This window comes from Delphinus delphis, chromosome 1 (assembly GCF_949987515.2).
Source record: "Delphinus delphis chromosome 1, mDelDel1.2, whole genome shotgun sequence".
Lineage (NCBI taxonomy): Eukaryota > Metazoa > Chordata > Mammalia > Artiodactyla > Delphinidae > Delphinus > Delphinus delphis.
The window spans coordinates 103,542,054-103,562,824 of NC_082683.1; the positions used below are offsets into that span (position 1 = coordinate 103,542,054).

At 38.8% G+C, this 20,771-nt stretch overlaps 1 protein-coding gene across 1 annotated transcript in view; it reads right to left on the reverse strand.

Annotated features, from left to right (window-relative positions):
- SPAG17 (sperm associated antigen 17) overlaps positions 1–20,771 on the reverse strand; it is a 218,614-nt gene that overhangs the window by 36,590 nt on the left and 161,253 nt on the right. Inside the window, exons 32-35 of the mRNA XM_060009438.1 lie at positions 10,154–10,342; positions 8,138–8,283; positions 7,903–8,033; positions 6,000–6,127 (exon numbers count right to left, since the gene is read on the reverse strand). Coding sequence (XP_059865421.1) covers positions 6,000–6,127; positions 7,903–8,033; positions 8,138–8,283; positions 10,154–10,342 — 594 coding nt within the window. The remainder of the gene's footprint in view (positions 1–5,999; positions 6,128–7,902; positions 8,034–8,137; positions 8,284–10,153; positions 10,343–20,771) is intronic.

The following is a 20,771-nucleotide window of genomic DNA, read 5'->3' on the forward strand; positions in this document are numbered from 1 at the left end:
GAGAGAGAAATCATCCCATAGATCTGGGAGGTCTTTGAGCTCATTCTAGATTAAGCATGCCACTAGAATCTTCCTGGGATCTCTTGGGCAGAAACATGTGCCTTGAGTAGATTAACATCTCTATCTTCTCCTTGTAATTGATTTTCAGGAGTGGTGTGCTTTGATGTGTTTCATTTTAAATTGCTCTTCAATTTCATTCCTTTTTACAGCTGAGTAATATTCCATTGTATATATGTGCCACATCTCTTTATCCATTCATCTGTTGATGGACATTTAGGTTGCTTCCATGTCCTGGCTATTGAAAATAGTGCTGCAATGAACATTGTGGTACATGTATCTTTTTGAATTATGGTTTTCTCAGGGTATATGCCCAGTAGTGGGATTGCTGGGTCATATGGTAGTTCTATTTTTAGTTTTTTAAGGAACCTCCACACTGTTCTCCATAGTGGCTGTATCAATTTACATTCTCACCAACAGGGCAGGAGGGTTGGGTTCCCTTTTCTCCACTCACTCTCTAGCATTTATGAAAAATAAATAAATAAAATAAAATAAATTGCTCTTCAGTGCCAAATGCCTCGTCAGTGATAGCTACTCAGAGGCTTGCCTGGGTGGCCACTCCACTGGGCATAGAAGGTCATAGATATAGGAGCTGTGGAGGAAGAGAATGAACTTCCTTCATTAATCTCAGGTGTGGTATATTATTTCTCACAGTGCAGTATTTTCAACTTGGAGATAGGTTTAGTAAACCATTTGGTGTGGTCTTTTCATTTTTCAGATAAGGAGTTAAGACATGCAGTGTGACTTTTCCTAAGTCCCACATTAATAATTGATAGAGCCAAGACTAGAATTCAGATCATCTTCATTCACCATGTTGCTTATAGGCATCAAACTGAAATATGGGGTCCTGTGGGCAAGCACAGGTCACTACCCACACCCTGCTGGGAGCCTGTGCAACACACCAGGGCCAACTAACCCGGGAGAACACACAGCATGCCTCAGGCTGTTGCAATGTCACGCCAGCCTCTGTTGCCGCAAGCACTCCCGGCATCTCAATTGTGACTACCGTACCCTTCGCTCTCCCTGGCCTGAGTGAACAAAAGAGCCCTAATCAGCTGCTGCTTTAACCGCCTACTCTCTGGCCAGGGAACAGATAACTGAGGGCAGCCTACATGCAGAGGTGGGGCCAAAACCAAAGCTGAACCCCAGGAGCTGTGCGAACAAAGAAGAGAAAGGGAAAGCTCTCTGTGCAGCCTCAGGAGCAGCAGACTAAATCCCTGCAATCAACTTGGTAAACCCTGCAATTGTGGAATACCTGAATAGACAACGAGTCCTCCCAAAATTGAGGTGGTGGACTTTGGGGGAAACTGTGGACTTGGGTTTGCTTTCTGTGTTTGATTTGTTTTTGGATTTATGTTTATCTTAGTTTAGTTTTTAGTGTTTGTTTTCATTTGTGGGTTTGTTTATTGGTTTAGTTGACCTCTTACTTTTTTGTTTCTCTTTTTGTGAGTGTGTGTGAGTGTTTCTTTGTGTGATTTTGTCTGTTTAGTTTTGCTTTTACCATTTGTCTTGGGGTTCTGTCTGTTCGTATTTATTTTTCTTTTTGCAAGTGTGTTTGTGTATGTTTCTTTGTGTGATTTTGTCTGCTTAGTTTTGCTGTTACCATTTCTTTTGGCATTCTGTTTGCTCTTTTTTTTTTTTTTCCTCTTCCTTTTCTTCCATGCCATGTGGCTGTCAGGGTCTTCATGCTCCAGCTGGGTGTCGGGCTTGAGCCTCTGAGGTGGGAGAGCTGAGTCCAGGATGTTAGACCACCAGAGACCTCCCGATCCCATATAATATTAATTGGTGAGAGCTCTCCCAAAGATCTCCATCTCGACACCAAGACCCAGCTGCACCCAGCAGCCAGCAAGCTCCAGTGCTGAACGCCCCATGACAAACAACTAACAAGACAGGAACACAATCCCACCCATTAGCAGAGAGGCTGCTTAAAGTCATACTAAGTTCACAGACACTCCAAAACACACCACCGGATGCAGCAATGTCCACCAGAGGGGCAAGCTCCAGCCCCAACCACCAGAACACAGGTAACGGTCCCCCGCACCAGGAAGCCTACATAACCCACTGAACCAACCTCACCCACTAGGGGCAGACACCAGAAATAAAGGAACTAGGAACCTGCAGCCTGAGAAAAGGAGGCCCCAAACACACTAAGTTAAACAAAATGAGAAGACAGAGAACTATGCACCAGAAAAGGAACAAGGTAAAACCCACCAGAACAAACAAATGAAGAGGAAATAGGCAGTCTACCTGAAAAAGAATTCAGAGTAATGATAGTAAAGATGATCCAAAATCTCAGAAATACAATGGAGAAAATACAAGAAATGTTTAACAATGACCTAGAGGAGCTAAAGAGCAAACAAACAATGATGAACACCACAATAAACGAAATTAAAAATACACTAGAAGGAATCAATAGCAGAATAAGTGAGGCAGAAGAACGGATAAGTGACCTGGAAGATAGAATGGTGGAAATAACTGCCACAGAGCAGAATAAAGAGAAAAGAATGAAAAGAATGGAGGACAGGCTCAGAGACCTCTGGGACAACATTAAACGCACCAACATTCGAATTATAGGGGTCCCAGAAGAAGAAGAGAAGAAAAAGAAAGGGACTGAGAAAATATCTGAAGAGATTATAGGTGAAAACTTCCCTCATATGGGAAAGGAAACAGTCAATCAAGTGCAGGAAGTGCAGAGACTCGCATACTGGATAAATCCAAGGAGAAACATGCCAAGACACATATAATCAAACTATCAAAAATTAAATATAAAGAAAAAATATTAAAAGCAGCAAGGGAAAAACAACAAATAACATACAAGGGAATCCCCATAAGGTTAACAGCTGACCTTTCAGCAAAAACTCTGCAAGCCAGAAGGGAGTGGCAGGACATATTTAAAGTGATGAAAGGGAAAAACCTACAACCAAGATTACTCTCCCCAGCAATGGTCTCATTCAGATTGCACGGAGAAATTAAAACCTTTACAGACAAGCAAAAGCTAAGAGAATTCAGCACCACCAAACCAGCTTTAAAACAAATGCTAAAGGAACTTCTCTAGGCAGGAAACACAGAGAAGGAAAAGACCTACAAAAACAAACCCCAAACAATTAAGAAAATGGTAATAGGAAACATACATATCGATAATTACCCTAAATGCAAATGGATTAAATGCTCCAACCAAAGACACAGACTGGCTGAATGGATACAAAAATAAGACCCATATATATGCTGCCTACAAGAGACCCCTTCAGACCTGAGGAAACACACAGACTGAAAGGGAGGGGATGGAAAAAGATATTCCATGGAAATCAATAGAAAGGTGGAGCAGCAATTCTCGTATCAGACAAAATAGACTTTAAAATAAAGACTGGGGCTTCCCTGGTGGCGCAGTGGTTGGGAGGCTGCCTGCCAATGCAGGGGACACGGGTTCGTGCCGTGGTCCGGGAAGATCCCACATGCCGTGGAGCGGCTGGGCCCGTGAGCCATGGCCGCTGAGCCTGCGCGTCCAGAGCCTGTGCTCCGCAACAGGAGAGGCCACAACAGTGAGAGGCCCGCGTACCGCAAAAAAACCAAACCAAAACAAAACCAAAAAAAAACCAGAGCTGGAGAAATCAGCCTTCCTGACTTCAGACTATACTACAAACTACAGTAACCAAGACAGTACGGTACTGGCACAAAAACAGAAATATAGATCAGTGGAACAGGATAGAAAGCCCAGAGATAAACCCACGCACCTATGGTCAACTAATCTATGAAAAAGGAGGCAAGAATATACAATGGAGTCAAGACATCCTCTTCAATAAGTGGTGCTGGGAAAACTGGACAGCTACATATGAAAGAATGAAATTAGAAAACTCCCTGACACCATACACAAAAATAAACTCAAAATGGATTAGAGACCTAAATGTAAGGCCAGACACTATAAAACTCTTAGAGGAAAACATAGGCAGAATGCTTTATGACATAAATCACAGCAAGATCCTTTTTGACCCACCTCCTAGAGAAATGGAAATAAAAACTAAAATAAAAATAAACAAACGGGGCCTAATGAACTTAAAAACTTTTGCACAGCAAAGGGAACCATAAAAAAGATGAAAAGACAACCCTCAGAATGGGAGAAAATGTTTGCAAACGAAGCAACCGACAAAGGATTAATCTTCAAAATATACAAGCAACTCATGCAGCTCAATATCAAATAAACTAACAACCTTGTCCAAAAGTGGGCGAAGACCTAAATAGACATTTCTCCAAAGAAGATATACAGACTGCCAACAAACATATGAAAGAATGCTCAACATCACTTATCATTAGAGAAATGCAAATCAAAACCACAATGAGGTATCACCTCACACCGGTCAGAATGGCCATTATCAAAATATCTACAAAGAATAAATGCTGCAGAGGGTGTGGAGAAAAGGGAACCCTCTTGCACTGTTGGTGGGAATGTAAATTGATACAGCTACTATGGAGAACAGCATGTAGGTTCCTTTAAAAACTAAAAATAGGGGCTTTCCTGGTGGTGCAGTGGTTGAGAGTCCGCCTGTCGATGCAGGGGGCACGGGTTCGTGCCCCGGTCCGGGAGGATCCCACGTGCTGCGGAGCGGCTGGGCCCGTGGGCCGTGGCTGCTGAGCCTGCGCGTCCGGGGCCTGTGCTCCGCAACGGGAGAGGCCGCAACGGTGAGAGGCCCGCGTACCACAAAAAAAAAAAAAACAACTAAAAATAGAACTCCCATAGGACCCAGCAATCCCCCTACTGGGCATATATCCTGAGAAAACCATAATTCAAAAAGAGTCATGTACCACAATGTTCACAGCAGCTCTATTTACAATAGCCAGGACTTGGAAGCAACCTAAATGTCCATTGACAGAAGAATGGATAAAGAAGATGTGGCATATATATACAATGGACTATTATTCAGTCATAAAAAGAAATGAAATTGAGTTAGTTGTAGCAAGATGGATGGACTTAGAGTCTGTCATACAGAGTGAAATAAGTCAGAAAGAGAAAAACAAATACCGTATGCTAACACATATATTTGGAATCTAAAAAAAGAAAAATGGTTCTGATGAACCTAGTGGCAGGATAGGATTAAAGATGCAGACCTAGAGAATGGAATTGAGGACACAGGTCGGGGTGGGGGGAGGGTAAGCTGGGACGAAGTGAGAGTAGCATTGACTTATATACACTACCAAATGTAAAATAGATAGCTAGTGGGAAGCAGCTGCATACCATAGGGAGATCAGCTCGGTGCTTTGTGACCACCTAGAGGGGTGGGATAGGGAGGGTGGGAGGGGATATGGGGATATATGTATATGTATAGCTGATTCACTTTGTTATATAGCAGAAACTAACACACCATTGTAAAGCAATTATACTCCAATAAATGTGTAAAAAAAATGAAATGGCAAATCTGGCAGGATGCAGGACTATATGATTCTTGCTCAAGATGTTTTCTTTCACTCTTTACAAAACCTTAGGTGGGCCTTTCTCTAAGCTGCCACAATTACAATGCTTACTTTTTAAAATTGCAGTTGCAAGTTCCTGTATTTAATATTTCACATTATTCTTACATACTCAGTTTGTGCATTAATAAATTGAGACTAAAGGGAAAGTGAAAGACCTAAGACTGTGTGTTAAAACTAACAAATAAATATTGGGAGAGGGAAGGTTTCTGTATTGCAAAATATCAGTAATGGGTTACTCAAACTGCATATTTTCATATTATAGGAAGACGTTCAAGCCTGCGATGTAGGCTAAAAGAAATAAAACTGAGATAAACCAGTCAGGTGTATTTCTCTAAAATCTACAAATATAAAACTCCTTGAGCCCATTAACAATTTACAAAAGAAGGAAAATATGTGAATATACAGGAGAAGAGCTGAACTCTGGCCCACAGATAGATGGATATGCAAATATAGTTACTTTATAGCAGAAAAATTTGTACCTCAACAGAGGGAAATGTCTCCCATGTCCTTGACTGGAGATTAGGAGGAACAATTGTATCTAACTCTTTCTTCATTAGCCATGGTGAAGCTTCATGGAAAGGGCGAAGGACAGTGATGCTCAGGGCACCTGGTTCACAGAGAGGTATCAGAGGATCATTTCTCTTTCCGAAATATTCTGAGAAATCCAGTAGGTATTCACCAAATCGAACAAACACTTTTGAGAAGCCAGACACAATGACTATGCTTAAGGACCTTACAGTCTAACAAGAAAGGAGAGGCGCAGTCATGGTAGCACCTAAAACAGCTGGATTTAGATCACCTGAAAGTATTAATGGACACTTCACTGTCCTTCGGAAACCACATCCAAGTCCTGTCAGTTCTACCACTAAACGTTTCTTGAGTTCATCTATCTCTTCCTCCTCCAGTGACCCTACCTTAGACTATTCCCCTCAGAGCCATCCTGTTTTGGACTACAATGACAACTAGCTTTTCTGCCCACTTCTACTCTGAATGAACCTCCCTCCGCAGTCAGGGTGACTGATTATGCTAGCCCATGATGTAAAATCTTCTTTGACTTCCCATTGCTTATGGGATAAAACAGAGGCCTCACTCCTGACTCAACTTGCGCTATTTTCCCTTCTGTACTTTGCCTACTTTAGCCTTTTTTCCCCTATCCTCCAAAGCTTTAAGCTTCCTGCTTTGTATTCTGTCTTCCAAGAAAGCTCCTCCTCCTATTTTAATTAATGCCTACTTATCCAGCAGCTCTTGGCTCCAGTGTTTTCAGGGAAGCCTTCTAGACTATGTCAGCTCCCCTGTTAGATGTTCTCATAGAATCATATTCCTTTACTTCATAGATCTTTTCCCAATTTATAATGATACAGTTATTTGTGTGACTATACATTTAATGCCTATCTCTCTCACTAAAGTCTAAGCTCTGTGAAAGCAGGGTCCATTGCGGTCTTAGCTCACCATTGTATTCCTAACACCCAGCCAGTGTTTGGCACATGGTGGTTTTTCACATAGATGCTGGTTAAACAACTAACAAAGCAATTTGAGATGAATTCCTATTCTCTTACAGTTCCACACACAGACTGCACCAGTCAGAGCTCCCCACTCCTCATATTCACACAGAAAGAGCAAATTTATAACATCACGCAATGTACGTTGATACATTCAAAGATACAATTGTACATAGATGCAGGCATATTCATAAATGAGCACAAAATATATCCCACCAACCAGAGAAAAGATAAAAAGGAAACACACACATAAACCTAGATAGAGCACATTGCTTTGGTACACAGATAACATGAAAGTCTTTCTTTTCCTGTGTTTAAATACACGTTACATATACAGTGACTCTTACTTAGTGCAATATATGTCTCTAACCTTTAATCACACACTAATTTCTTTCAAATTGATGAAAACATGTAAATGCCCAATGAATATAATATGTAACTTATCCTATATTTCAGGTTGATTTTCTAACCGACACGTGAAATGTACTTTCTCCTCTTGTACTGAATTCACCAAGGCAACACATTCAAAATGATAAAAAATGAACTTATGAAAGATAACTCACTTTTGTTTTTCCCTACCAAGATGAAACAAACACATAAATAGGAACCTAGGTACATAACTAAACATATCTAACAGATATAAACGCAGATACAAATCTGCTTATAGGTAGGAGGGGGATCATACACAATTTATATAGGTTGATGCTTAGATGAAGCGTGGTACAAACATAAATCACTGTATAAATAGGTTGACATGGCCAGGTGAAAAGTAGAGTTGAAAAGCGAGCAAAGGGAAAAAAGCAGAGACGACACGGGGGTAGACTGGATAAGGAGGATGAGAGCTGGTAAAGGGACTCAATGAGTTCCAGTCTGGATTCTCTACCTGGCTGTTCCTGTACTGGCTCTTGAAGAACTACGGTAGTTGAGTCTCCGTATGCGAAGGAGAGGTATTCTTCTATGTCACTGTCCCGAAGAAGTTCCACTCCTGATCCATCAGCATAGATAATAAAAAACCTATTTGAAGAAATAAAAATCTAATCCCTTGACATATTCAGCTAAAATGCTCCTTGAACTTGGAATTGAAAATAAAAGTCATGGTGTTATTTTTATCATATTACCTGGGGACATGTTCACCATAGATTTGCAGATGATTCTTACGAAGGTGAGTGGATGATAATGTGTCATAGCCTTCAGCTTTTGCATTTAAATCATCTTCCAAATTGTTTTCAGGTAGGATAGTTGATGCAGTACCATCAGCCATGACCTAAGGGACATAGTATATAAGCAACTAAAAGAAAAGAAAAATGCCATAAACTTACATTTCTTTTGATCCCATTTGAGAAAGCAGGTGATCTTTTGGTTACTCAGAAAATCAGGGATATTTCTTTGTAAGGAATTGTGCACTAAGTATAGATTGCATTAATAAAAGTGAAAAGCTAGTAGCACATCTCCACTTACAAACCACACCTAGACTGTGAAAACAAACAGGAAGACAAACCTGAATACATTCAGAGGAAGGTGTCTAGGATGGCAGGGGACTCACTTAACTTCTGAGGATAAGTTCAGGGAACTGGGAATTTAAACATGGAGGGAAGGCTATTTATGTGATGGTTGTCTTGAAATATTAAGAGTGACAGTATGGATTCTAAGCACAGAAATAGGACTCATGGATATACAGGGAGACAGATTGAGTCTCACTATGAGAAGAATTGTTCTAGCCATTACTACTGTCTAGATATGGTGTGGTCAGGCTGAAAGGCCACTGAAGGGAATGCCCAAGAAGAGCATCAATGTCTAGGATAATGTTTGGCTTGCATGTTTCAACTCAGAGAGTTTGGGCTTTAGGTTTCAATTTCAGTTTCTTGCACACTGAAATCTCTTAGCAGCCTGAACTCATGCTGTGAAATTTCACTGACTTAGCACAGAAAAACTAAGTTGGATCAGGGCTTGTCTGCATCTCAAAGTTGGGGACTTTGTGGTACGGTTCCAAATCTAAAAAGTAACTTCACCACCCGCCAGACAACACATGAAATTCCACCGCTGGGTGAGGAGTGAAAAAAAAAATTGCCTAGAGAAGGGGCTGGCAAACATCTTTTTGTCAAGGGTCAGATAATAAATATTTTAGGGTTTGTTGGCTGTAGAGTTTCTGCTGCAACTACTCAACTCTGCCATTATATGCAAAAGCAGCCAGAGATAATATGTAAACAATTGAGCGTGGCTATGTTGCAGTAAAACTTTATAGTGACACTGAAATTTGAATTTCTTTTAATTTTTATGTGTCATGAAATATTCTTCTCCTTTTGATTTCCCCCAACCATTTAAAAATGTAAAATGCAGTCACTCTGCATTTTTAGCTCATGGGCCCATACAAACATGTGGCCATGGTTTGCCAATGCCTGGCTTAGAGATAAGAGGAAGGACAGAGAAACAGAAGATGGAGCTCTACCACTGAATAGCTAAGCACCTCTCCAGGCTTCCCAACACCCCATCATCAGCCCTGCTGGAACCCTCACACTAACTGATAGCTCTCACTTTGGATTCTCTGCCTAGTTAAGCAGACTTGCCTGCTGCCCCATGTATTTTCTCTCACTTGAACCCAGATACAGAGCATTTATATCACTCTTCTTTGTTGGCATTATTTTTAGATGGTTAGTAACTTTTTTCCCTTTTGTTCTAATTACTTATTTGGCTTTAGCATTTCAACCATCCTCATTGTTGGACTTGCTATCTCCTAATGAAGTACACTTGAGAATTGAAGACACTGACATTCATTGCTGCTGTCCAAAGTGTATTGGCAGTTAGTGGATAACTAATCCCAAGGCAGCTAAGATAAAATGCTATACGGGAGCTCTCTTTTTTTTTTTCGGTACGCGGGCCTCTCACTGTTGTGGCTTTTCCCGCTGCGGAGCACAGGCTCCGGACGCGCAGGCTCAGCGGCCATGGCTCACAGGCGCCCGCCACTCCACGGCATGTGGGATCTTCCCGGACCGGGGCACGAACCCATGCCCCCTGTGTCGGCAGGTGGACTCTCAACCACTGCGCCACCAGGGAAGCCCAGCCGGGGAGCTCTCTTGTGTGAAATATCTCAAAAGCAAAGCCCTAGCCTCTCTCTCCATAATAATGATGCACTTTACCTGAAAGGTGTTTCCTTCGGGATCCATGACCTCACAGATAACCTCTGATGTGTGCTTCATGATGTACCTGCTAGCTCTCAGCTGCTCACGTTTTTGAAAAGGATGGTATATCTCACTGCTTGATTCATGGCAATATATAGCTGAACAGTCCCTATCAATATGAAGACAGCCTGTGTTTGGAGGTAACACCTGGAAGGGTAACAGGAAGAGAGATATTATTAAAAATTTCTTGTTTGATTTGAGGGATTTATAAAATCATTTAAGGAAAAGAATTATCCATAGAACCCAGACACAAACTGCGTTTCCAGGAAGAAAACAAGAGAAGACTTAAGTTTGGGGAAGGACTACTTAATAAGGAGTCAGACTGATTAGGATATAATTGCTCCTGTGTCTCATATTTTATCTACTGACTTTAATATTTCTTCCAAGTAATTGCTTTGTACCTTATCATCTCCAAGAGGGTAAAAGCTATGGGACAAATGCTTTTAGAAGCTTTTATTTATCGTTATTCCTATGGTGGCTGACACAGTCCTTAAGTAATAGCTTTGGTGTAATGACTTCTGGTTCAGATAGACTCTTTTTGTGAGATGTAATTCACATGTCATATATTCACTATTTTAAAGTGTATATGTAGTGGATTTTGTATATTCAAAAACTTGTGCAAACATTATCACTAATTCCAGAACATTTTCATCACCCCCCAAAGAAACCCTGATGCCATTAGCAGTCACTCTGCATCACTCCTGCCACTGACAACCATTGATCTGCTGTCTCTATGGATTTGACTATTTCAGACATTTCATATAAATGGAAGCACGTGACATGTGGCCTCTTCTGTCTGGCTTCTTTTACTTAGCATAATGTTTTCAAGATTCATCTATGTTGTAGCATGTATCAATACTTCATTCTGTTTATTTTCACCTGAGTTTAGATGTGTGAGATTTGGAAGTTTTTCTGCTAACATATCCAGACCTCCATAGATTCTGTCACTGAGCTCAAGCTTTTTCAATTTAGGTAGTTTGGGGAGATTTGAAACTGAAATCAAGCCTACATTTATTAAACTGAGGAACTCTAAGTTCACAAATTCAGCCATAAAGCCCTCAATATTCCCATCATTTGATTTGCAATTGTCCAGGATAAGTTCTCAAACAGCTGCCAGTGTTCAGTTCCTCAGCTCCAGATGGATGTTCCTCTTCATGTCCGTGTTTCTCTGTTCCCCCTTCTTCAAACTTAACTTTCCATGGTGGGGGCAGAGCAGGGAGAGGTGTCCCAGCCTGTGCAGCGAGGGCCATTGGAAGGGGTTGGCTTGTGGCAGACAGATCAAAACTACAATGAGGTATCACTTCACACAGGTCAGAATGGCCATCGCCAGAAGTCTACAAACAATAAATGCTGGAGATGGTGTGGAGAAAAGGGGACCCTCCTACACCGTTGGTGGGAATGTAAATTGGTACAACCACTATGGAGAACAGTATGGAGGTTCCTTCAAAAGCTAAAAATAGAACTACCATATGATCCAGCAATCCCATTCCTAGGCATATATCTGGAGAAAACTATACTGCAAAAAGATACATGCACCCCAATATTCACTGCAGCACTATCTACAATAGCCAAGACATGGAAACAACCTAAATGTCTACCAACAGAGGAATGGATAAAGAAGATGTGGTACATATATACAATGGAATATTACTCAGCCATAAAAAGAATGAAATAATGCCATTTGCAGCAACATGCATGGACTTGGAGATTGTTATACTAAGTAAAGTAAGTCAGACAGAGAAAGACAAATATCATTTATATGTGGAATCTAAAAAAAAGATACAAATGAACTTACTAACAAAACAGAAACAGACTCACAGACTTTGAAAACAAACTTACGGTTATCAAAGGGGAAAGGTTGGAGGAGGGATAAATTAGAAGTTTGGGATTAATATATACACACTAATATATATAAAACAGATAATAAACAAGGACCTACTGTATAGCACAGGGAACTCTAGTCAATATTCTGTAATAACCTATATGGGAAAAGAATCTGAGAAAGAAAGAATATATGTATATGTATTCACCTTGCTGTACACCTGAAACTAACAATATTTTAAGTCAACTATACTCCAATAGAAAATTAAAATTAAAATATAAAATAAAAATTGAATTAAAATCAATAAAATCTAAAAAAACTTCATTCTGTTTTATGGATGAATAATATTCCATTGTATGGATATATCAAATTTTGTTTATTCATGAGTTGATGGACATTGGAGTTGTTTTCACAGTCTTGTTATTATTAAAAATGCTGCAATCAACATCTGTGTATAAGTTTTGTGTGGATATATGTTTTATTTCCCTTGGATATCTACCCAGGAGTAGAACTGCTGGGTTGTATGAGAACTCTATTTTTAATTTTTGGCAGAACTGCCAAACTGTTTTCCAAAGTGATTGCACCATTATACATTCTCATTAGCAATTAATGAGGGTTTTACATTTCTTCACATCCTCACTAACGCTTATTACTGTCTGTCTCTTCTATATTTTGGAAGAGTTTGTGAAAGATTGTTCAGTGTTAATTCTTCCATAGATGTTTGGTATAATTTACCAATGAAGCCATCTGGGCCTGGGCTTTGCTGTCTGCAAGTTTTAAAATTATTAATTCAATCTCTTTACTTGTTTTAGGTCTATTCTGATATTTTATTTTTTCTCGAGTTAGGTTAGGTAGTTTGTGCCTTTCCAGAAATCTATTTTATCTAGGTTATCTAATTTGTTGATGTATAATTGTTCACAGTATTTCTTTATAATCTTTTTTATTTCTGTAAGGTTGGTAGTAATGTCTTCTCTTTCATTTTTAATTTTAGTAATTGGAGTCTTCTCTCTCCCAACCCTTTCTTTCTCCTTCTGTTTGTCTGTCTTTCTCTCCCTGTAAGTCCAGCTAAAGATTTATCAGAGAACCAACTTCTGGTTTTGCTGATTTTTCTCTATTTTTTCATTTATTTCTACTCTAATCTTTACTATTTACTTCCATATGCTTGCTTTGGGTTTAGTTTGCCTTCTTTTTTCTAGTTTCTTAGGGTGGAAAGTTAGGTTATTGATTCAAGATCTTCATTTTTAATATGGGCATTTTGACATTTAAAGCTAATATATATATATATATATAATAGAGAGAGACATTTAAAGATATATATATATATGTGTGTATATATATAGACATTTAAAGCTATATTATATATAGCTTTTGCTGCTTCAATTAAGTTTTGGTATGTTAATTTTATTCTTAGTCATTTTTAGTCATCTCAAAGTATTTTTAAATTTCCTTGTGATTTATTCTTAGTGTTATTTTTCACATATTTGTGCATTTCCCAAACTTCCTTTTGTTATTGATTCCATTGTGTGTTATTTCATTCCGTTGTGGTAGGAGAACATATTTTGTATGATTTCAATTCTTTTTAATCTATTGAGACTTTTTTGTGGTGTAACACATGGTCTTTCCTGGACAATGTTCCATTTACACTTGAGCATAATGTATTCTATTACTGAGTGGAGTGTTCTATACATGTCTAGGAGGTCTGCATGGTTTATTCTGCTGATTAAGTCTTATTATTCTCTTGATTTTATCTATTCTTTTATCCATTACTCAAAGTGAGGTACTAATGTCTCCAAATATTATTGTTGAATTGTCTATTTCTCCTTTTAAATATGCCAATTTTTACTATTTAACTGGACATGTTAATTTGTATAGTGGACAACTCTGGAAATACGCATGTGTTTTGGGCTCTGTGGTTAGTGTATAATATGTTTGTAGTTGCCATCTTCTTGATGGAGTAATCTGTTTATTATTATAATATACCCTCTTTGTTTCTTGTAATATTTTGTTGTAAAGTCTATTCTGTCTGATATTTGTATAGCCACTCAAGTTCCCTTTCAATTACTTATTGCAGGTATATCTTTTTTATCCTTTTACTTTCAACCTATTTGTGTCTTTCACCATGAAGTGTATCTCTTGTTGACAGCATACAGTTGTGTCATGCTTTGTAATCCATTCTTCCAATATCTGCATTTTGATTGGGTTGTTTAATCCATTTATATTTAATGTCATTACTGATTAGGTCAGATTTGAATCTTCCAAATTTCTATTTGTTTTCTTTTTCTTTTTTTTTTTTTAACATCTTGATTATATATGATGGCTTTACATTGTTGTGTTAGTTGCTGCTGTATAACAAAGTGAATCAGCTATACGTATACATATATCCCCATATTCTCTCCCTCTTGCATCTCCCTCCCACCCTCCCTATCCCACCCCTCTAGGTGGCCACAAAACACTGAGCTGATCTCCCTGTGCTATGTGGCTGCTTTCCACTAGCTATTTTACATTTGGTAGTGTATATATGTCAATACCATTCTATCACTTCATCCCAGCTTACCCTTCCCCCACCCCGTATCCTCAAGTCCATTCTCTACGTCTGTGTCTATATTCCTGACCTGCCACTAGGTTCATTAGAACCATTCTTTTTTTTTTAGATTCCATGTATATGTGTTAGCATATGGTATTTGTTTTCTCCTTCTGACTTACTTCACTCTGTATGAAAGACTCTAGGTCCATCCATTTCACTACAAATAACTCAATTTCATTTCTTTTTATGACTGAATAATAGTCCATTGTAATATATATGCCACATCTTCTTCATCCATTCATCTGTCGATGGACACTTAGCTTGCTTCCAAGTCCTGGCTATTGTAAATAGAGCTGCAATGAACATTGTGGTACATGACTCTTTTTGAATTATGGTTTTCTCAGGGTATATGCCCTGTAGTGGGAAGGCTGGGTCATATGGGAGTTCTATTTTTAGTTTTTAAAGGAACCTACATGCTGTTCTCCATAGTAGCTGTATCAATTTACATTCCCACCAACAGTGCAAGAGGGTTCCCTTTTCTCCACATCCTCTGCAGCATTTATTCTTTGTAGATATTTTGATAATGGCCATTCTGACCAGTGTGAGGTGATACCTCACTGTGGTTTTGATTTGCGTTTCTCTAATGATTAGTGATGTTGAGCATCCTTTCATATGTTTGTTGGCAATCTGTATATCTTCTTTGGAGAAATGTCTATTTAGGTCTTCCACCCACTTTTGGACAGGGTTGTTAGTTTATTTGATATTGAGCTGCATGAGCTGCTTGAATATTTTGGAGATTAATCCTTTGTCACTTGCTTCGTTTGCAAATATTTTCTCCCATTCTGAGGGTTGCCTTTTCGTCTTGTTTATGGATTCCTTTGCTGTGCAAAAACTTTTAAGTTTCGTCAGGTCCCATTTGTTTATTTTTTATTTTATTTCCATTACACAAGGAGGTGGATCAAAAAGTATCTTGCTGTGATTTATGTCATAGAGTGTTCTGCCTATGTTTTCCTCTAAGAGTTTTATAGTGTCTGACCTTATACTTAGGTTTTTTTTTTTTTTTTTTTTTTTTTTTTTTGGTATGCGGGCCTCTCACTGTTGTGGGCTCTCCCGTTGCAGAGCACAGGCTCCAGACGTGCAGGCTCAGTGGCCATGGCTCACGGGCCCAGCCACTCTGCGGCATGTGGGATCTTCCCGGACCAGGGCATGAACCTGTGTCCCCTGCATCGGCAGGAAGACTCTCAACCACTGTGCCACCAGGGAAGCCCACATTTAGGTTTTTAATCCATTTTGAGTTTATTTTTGTGTATGGTGTTAGGGAGTCTTCCAATTTCATTCTTTTACATGTAGCTGTCCAGTTTTCCCAGCACCACTTATTGAAGAGGCTGTCTTTTCTCCATTGTATATTCATGCCTCTCTTATCAAAGATAAGGTGACCATATGTGAATGGGTTTATCTCTGGGCTTTCTATCCTGTCCATTGATTTATATTTCTGTTTTAGTGCTAGTACCATACTGTCTTGGCTACTGTAGCTTTGTAGTATAGTCTGAAGTCAGGAAGCTTGATTCCTCCAGCTCCGTTTTTCTTTCTCAAGATTGCTTTGGCTATTCGAGGTCTTTTGTGTTTCCATACAGATTGTCAAATTTTTTGTTCTAGTTCTGTGAAAAATGCAATTGATAGTTTGATAGGGATTGCATTGACTCTATAGATTGCTTTGGGTAGTATAGTCATTTCCACAATGTTGATTCTTCCAATCCAAGAACATGGTATATCTCTCCATCTGTTTGTATCATTTTTAATTTCTTTCATCAGTGTCTTATAGTTTTCTGCATACAGGTGTTTTGTCTCAAGTAGGTTTATTCCTAGGTATTTTATTCTTTTTGTTGCAGTGGTAAATAGGAGTGTTTCCTTAATTTCTCTTTCAGATTTTTCATCATTAGTATATAGGAACACAAGAGATTTCTGTGCATTAATTTTGTATCCTGCTACTTTACCAAATTCATTGATTAGCTCTAGTAGTTTTCTGGTAGCACCTTTAGGATGCTCTATGTATAGTATCATGTCATCTCCAAACAGTGACAATTTTACTTCTTCATTTCCAATTTGGATTCTTTTTATTTCTTTTTCTTCTCTGATTGCTGTGGCTAAAACTTCTAGAACTATGTTGAATAACAGTGGTGAGAGTAGGCAACCTTGTCTTGTTTCTGATCTTAATGAAAAGCGTTTCAATTTTTCAACATTGAGAACAATGTTGGCTGTGGGTTTGTCATGTATGGCCTTTATTATGTTGAGGTAAGTTCCCTCAATGCCTAGTTTCTGGAGAGTTTTTATCATAAATGGATTTTGAATTTTGTCGAAAGCTTTTTCTGTATCTATTGAGATGGTCATATGGGTTTTCTCCTTCAATTTGTTAATACAGTTTATCACATTGATTGATTTGCATATATTGAAGAATCCTTGCATTCCTGGGATAAACCCCACTTGATCATGTTGTGTGATCCTTTTAGTGTGCTGTTGGATTCTGTTGCCTAGTATTTTTTTGAGGATTTTTGCATATATGTTCACCAGTGATATTGGCTGTAGTTTTCTTTAATTGTGACATCTCTGTCAGGTTTTGGTATCAGGGTGATGGTGGCCTCGTATAATGAATTTGGGAGTGTTCCTCCCTCTGCTACATTTTGGAAGTGTTTGAGAAGGATAGGTGTTAGCTCTTCTCAAAATATTTGATAGCATTCACCTGTGAAGCCATCTGGTCCTGGGCTTTTGTTTGTTGGAATATTATCTTTTTTTTTAAAACATCTTTATTGGAGTATAATTGCTTTACAATGGTGTGTTAGTTTCTGCTTTATAACAAAGTGAATCAGTTATACATATACATATGTCCCCATATTTCTTCCCTCTTGCATCTCCCTCCCTCCCATCCTCCCTATCCCACCCCTCTAGGTGGTCACAAAGCACCGAGCTGATCTCCCTGTACTATGCGGTTGCTTCCTACTAGCTATCTATTTTACGTTTGGCAGTGTATATATGTCCATGCCACTCTCTCGCTTTGTCACAGCTTACCCTTCCCCATCCCCATATCCTCAAGTCCATTCTCTAGTAGGTCTATGTCTTTATTCCCGCCTGGCCTCTAGGTTCTTCATGACCATTATTTTTATTATTATATTTTTTAGATTCCATATATATGTGTTAGCATACGGTATTTGTTTTTGTCTTTCTGACTTACTTCACTCTGTAAGACAGACTCTAAGTCCATCCACCTCACTACAAATAAGTCAATTTCGTTTCTTTTTACGGCTGAGTAATATTCCATTGTATATATGTGCCACAAATCACAGTTTCAATTTCAGCACTTGTGATTGTTCTGTATATATTTTCTATTTCTTCCAGGTTCAGTCTCGGAAGGCTGTGCTTTTCTAATAATTTGTCCATTTCTTCCAGGTTGTCCATTTTATTGGCATATAGTTGCTTGTAGTAATCTCTCATGATCCTTTGCATTTCTGCAGTGTCAGTTGTTACTTCTTTTTCATTTCTAATTCTGTTGATTCGAGTCTTCTTTTTTTCTTGATGAGTCTGGCTAATGGTTTATCAATTTCTTTATCTATTCAAAGAAGCAGCTTTTAGTTTTATTGATCTTTGCTATCGTTTCCTTCATTTCTTTTTCATTTATTTCTGATCTGATCTTTATGATTTATTTTCTTCTGCTAACTTTGGGGTTTTTCTGTTCTTCTTTCTCTAATTGCTTTAGGTGTACGATTATGTTGTTCATTTGAGATTTTTCGTGTTTCTTGCAGTAGGATTGTATTGCTATAAACTTCCCTCTTAGAACAGCTTTTGCTGCATCCCATAGGTTTTGGGTTGTCATGTTTTCATTGTCCTTTGTTTCTAGGTAATTTTGATTTTGTCTTTGATTTCTTCAGTGATCTCCTGGTTATTTTGTGTAGCCTCCATGTGTTTATATTTTTTTACAGTTTTTTTCCTGTAATTGTTATCTAGTCTCATAGCATTGTTGTCGGAAAAGATACTTGATACGAATTCAATTTTCCTAAATTTACCAAGGCTTGATTTGTGACCCAAGATATGATCTATCCTGGAGAATGGTCCATGAGCTCTTGAGAAGAAAGTGTATTCTGCTGTTTTTGGATACAAAGTCCTATAAATATAAATTAAGTCCATCTTGTTTAAAGTGTCATTTAATGCTTGTGTTTCCTTATTTATTTTCATTTTGGTTGATCTGTCCATTGGAGAAAGTGGGGTGTTAAAGTCTTCTACTATGATTATGCTACTGTCGAATTCCCCTTTTATGGCTGTTAGCATTTGCATCATGTACTGAAGTGCTCGTATGTTTGGGTGCATAAATATTTACAATTGTTATATCTTCTTCTTGGATCGATCCCTTGATCATTATGTAGTGTCCTTCTTTGTCTCTTGTAATAGTCTTTATTTTAAAGTCTATTTTGTCTGATATGAGAATTGCTACTCCAGCTTTCTTTTGATTTCCATTTGCATGGAATATGTTTTTCCATCCTCTCCCTTTCAATCTGTGTGTTTCCTCAGGTCTGAAGGGGGTCTCTTTAGACAGCATATATACGGGTCTTGTTTTTGTATCCATTCAGCCAGTCTGTGTCTTTTGGTTGGAGCATTTAATCCATTTACATTTAAGGTAATTATCAATATGTATGTTCCTATTACCATTTTCTTAACTGTTTGGGGTTAGTTTTTGTAGGTCTTCTCTTTTCTTGTGTTTCCTGCCTAGAGAAGTTCCTTTAGTGTCTGTTGTAAAGCTGGTTTGCTGGTGCTGAATTCTCTTAGCTTTTGTTTGTCTGTAAAGGTTTTAATTTCTCCATTGAATATGAATGAGATCCTTGCTGGGTAGAGTAACCTTGGTTGTAGGTCTTTCTCTTTTATCACTTCAAATATGTCCTGCCACTCCCTTCTGGTTTGCAAGGTTTCTGCTGAAAGATCAGCTGTTAACCTTATGGGGATTCCCCTGTAAGTTATTTATTGCTTTTCCCTTGCTGCTTTTAACATTTTTTCTTTATATTTAATTTTTGATTGTTTGATTAATATGTGTCGGCATGTTTCTTCTTGGATTTATCCTGTATGGGACTCTCTGCACTTCCTGGACTTGATTGACTATTTCCTTTCCCATATTAGGAAAGTTTTCAACTAATCTCTTCAGATATTTTCTCAGTCCCTTTCTTTTTCTCTTCTTCCTCTGGGACCCCTATAATTCGAATGTTGGTGCATTTAATGTTGTCTCAGAGGTGTCTGAGACTGTCCTCCATTCTTTTCATTCTTTTTCTTTATTCTGCTCTGTGGTAGTTATTTCCACTTTTATCTTCTAAGTCACTTATCCATTCTTCTGCCTCAGTTATTCTGCTATTGATTTCTTCTAGAGAATTTTTAATTTCATTTACTGTGTTGTTAATCATTGTTTGTTTGCTCTTTAGTTCTTCTAAGTCCTTGTTAAACATTTCCTGTATTTTCTCCATTCTATTTCCAAGATTTTGGATCATCTTTACTATCATTACTCTGAATTCTTTTTCAGGTAGACTGCCTATTTCCTCTTCATTTGTTTGGTCTGGTGGGTTTTTACCTTCTCCTTCATGTGCTGTGTATTTCTCTGTCTTCTCATTTTGCTTAACTTACTGTGTTTGGGGGTCTCCTTTTTGCAGGCTGCAGGTTTGTAGTTCCTGTTGTTATTGGTGTCTGCGCCCAGTGGGTAAGGTTTGTTCAGTGGGTTGTTTTGGCTTCCTGGTAGAAGGGACTGGTGCCTGTGTTCTGGTGGTTGAGACTGGATCTTGTCTTTCTGGTGTGCAGGACCACATCCAGTGGTGTGTTTTGTGGTGTCTGTGAACTTATTATGACTTTAAGCAGCCTCTCTGATAATGAGTGGTGTTGTGTTCCTGTTTTGCTAGCTTTTTGGCATGGGGTGTCCAGCACTGGAGCTTGCTGGTCGTTGGAGCTGTGTCTTAGCATTGAGATGGAGATCTCTGGGAGAGTTCTCACTGATTGATATTACAAGGGGCCGGGAGGTCTCTGGTGGTCCAATATCCTGTCCAGAGAGCTCAGGCCTGTCGGGTGTCAGGCCTGAGCTCTCCCACCTCAGAGGCTCAGGCCTGATGCCCGGTCGGAGCACCAAGATCCTTTCAGCCACATGGCTTAATGAAGAATGCTGCAACATGATGATCGCATGAATGGAAGTCTCTATTTGTTTTCTATATGTC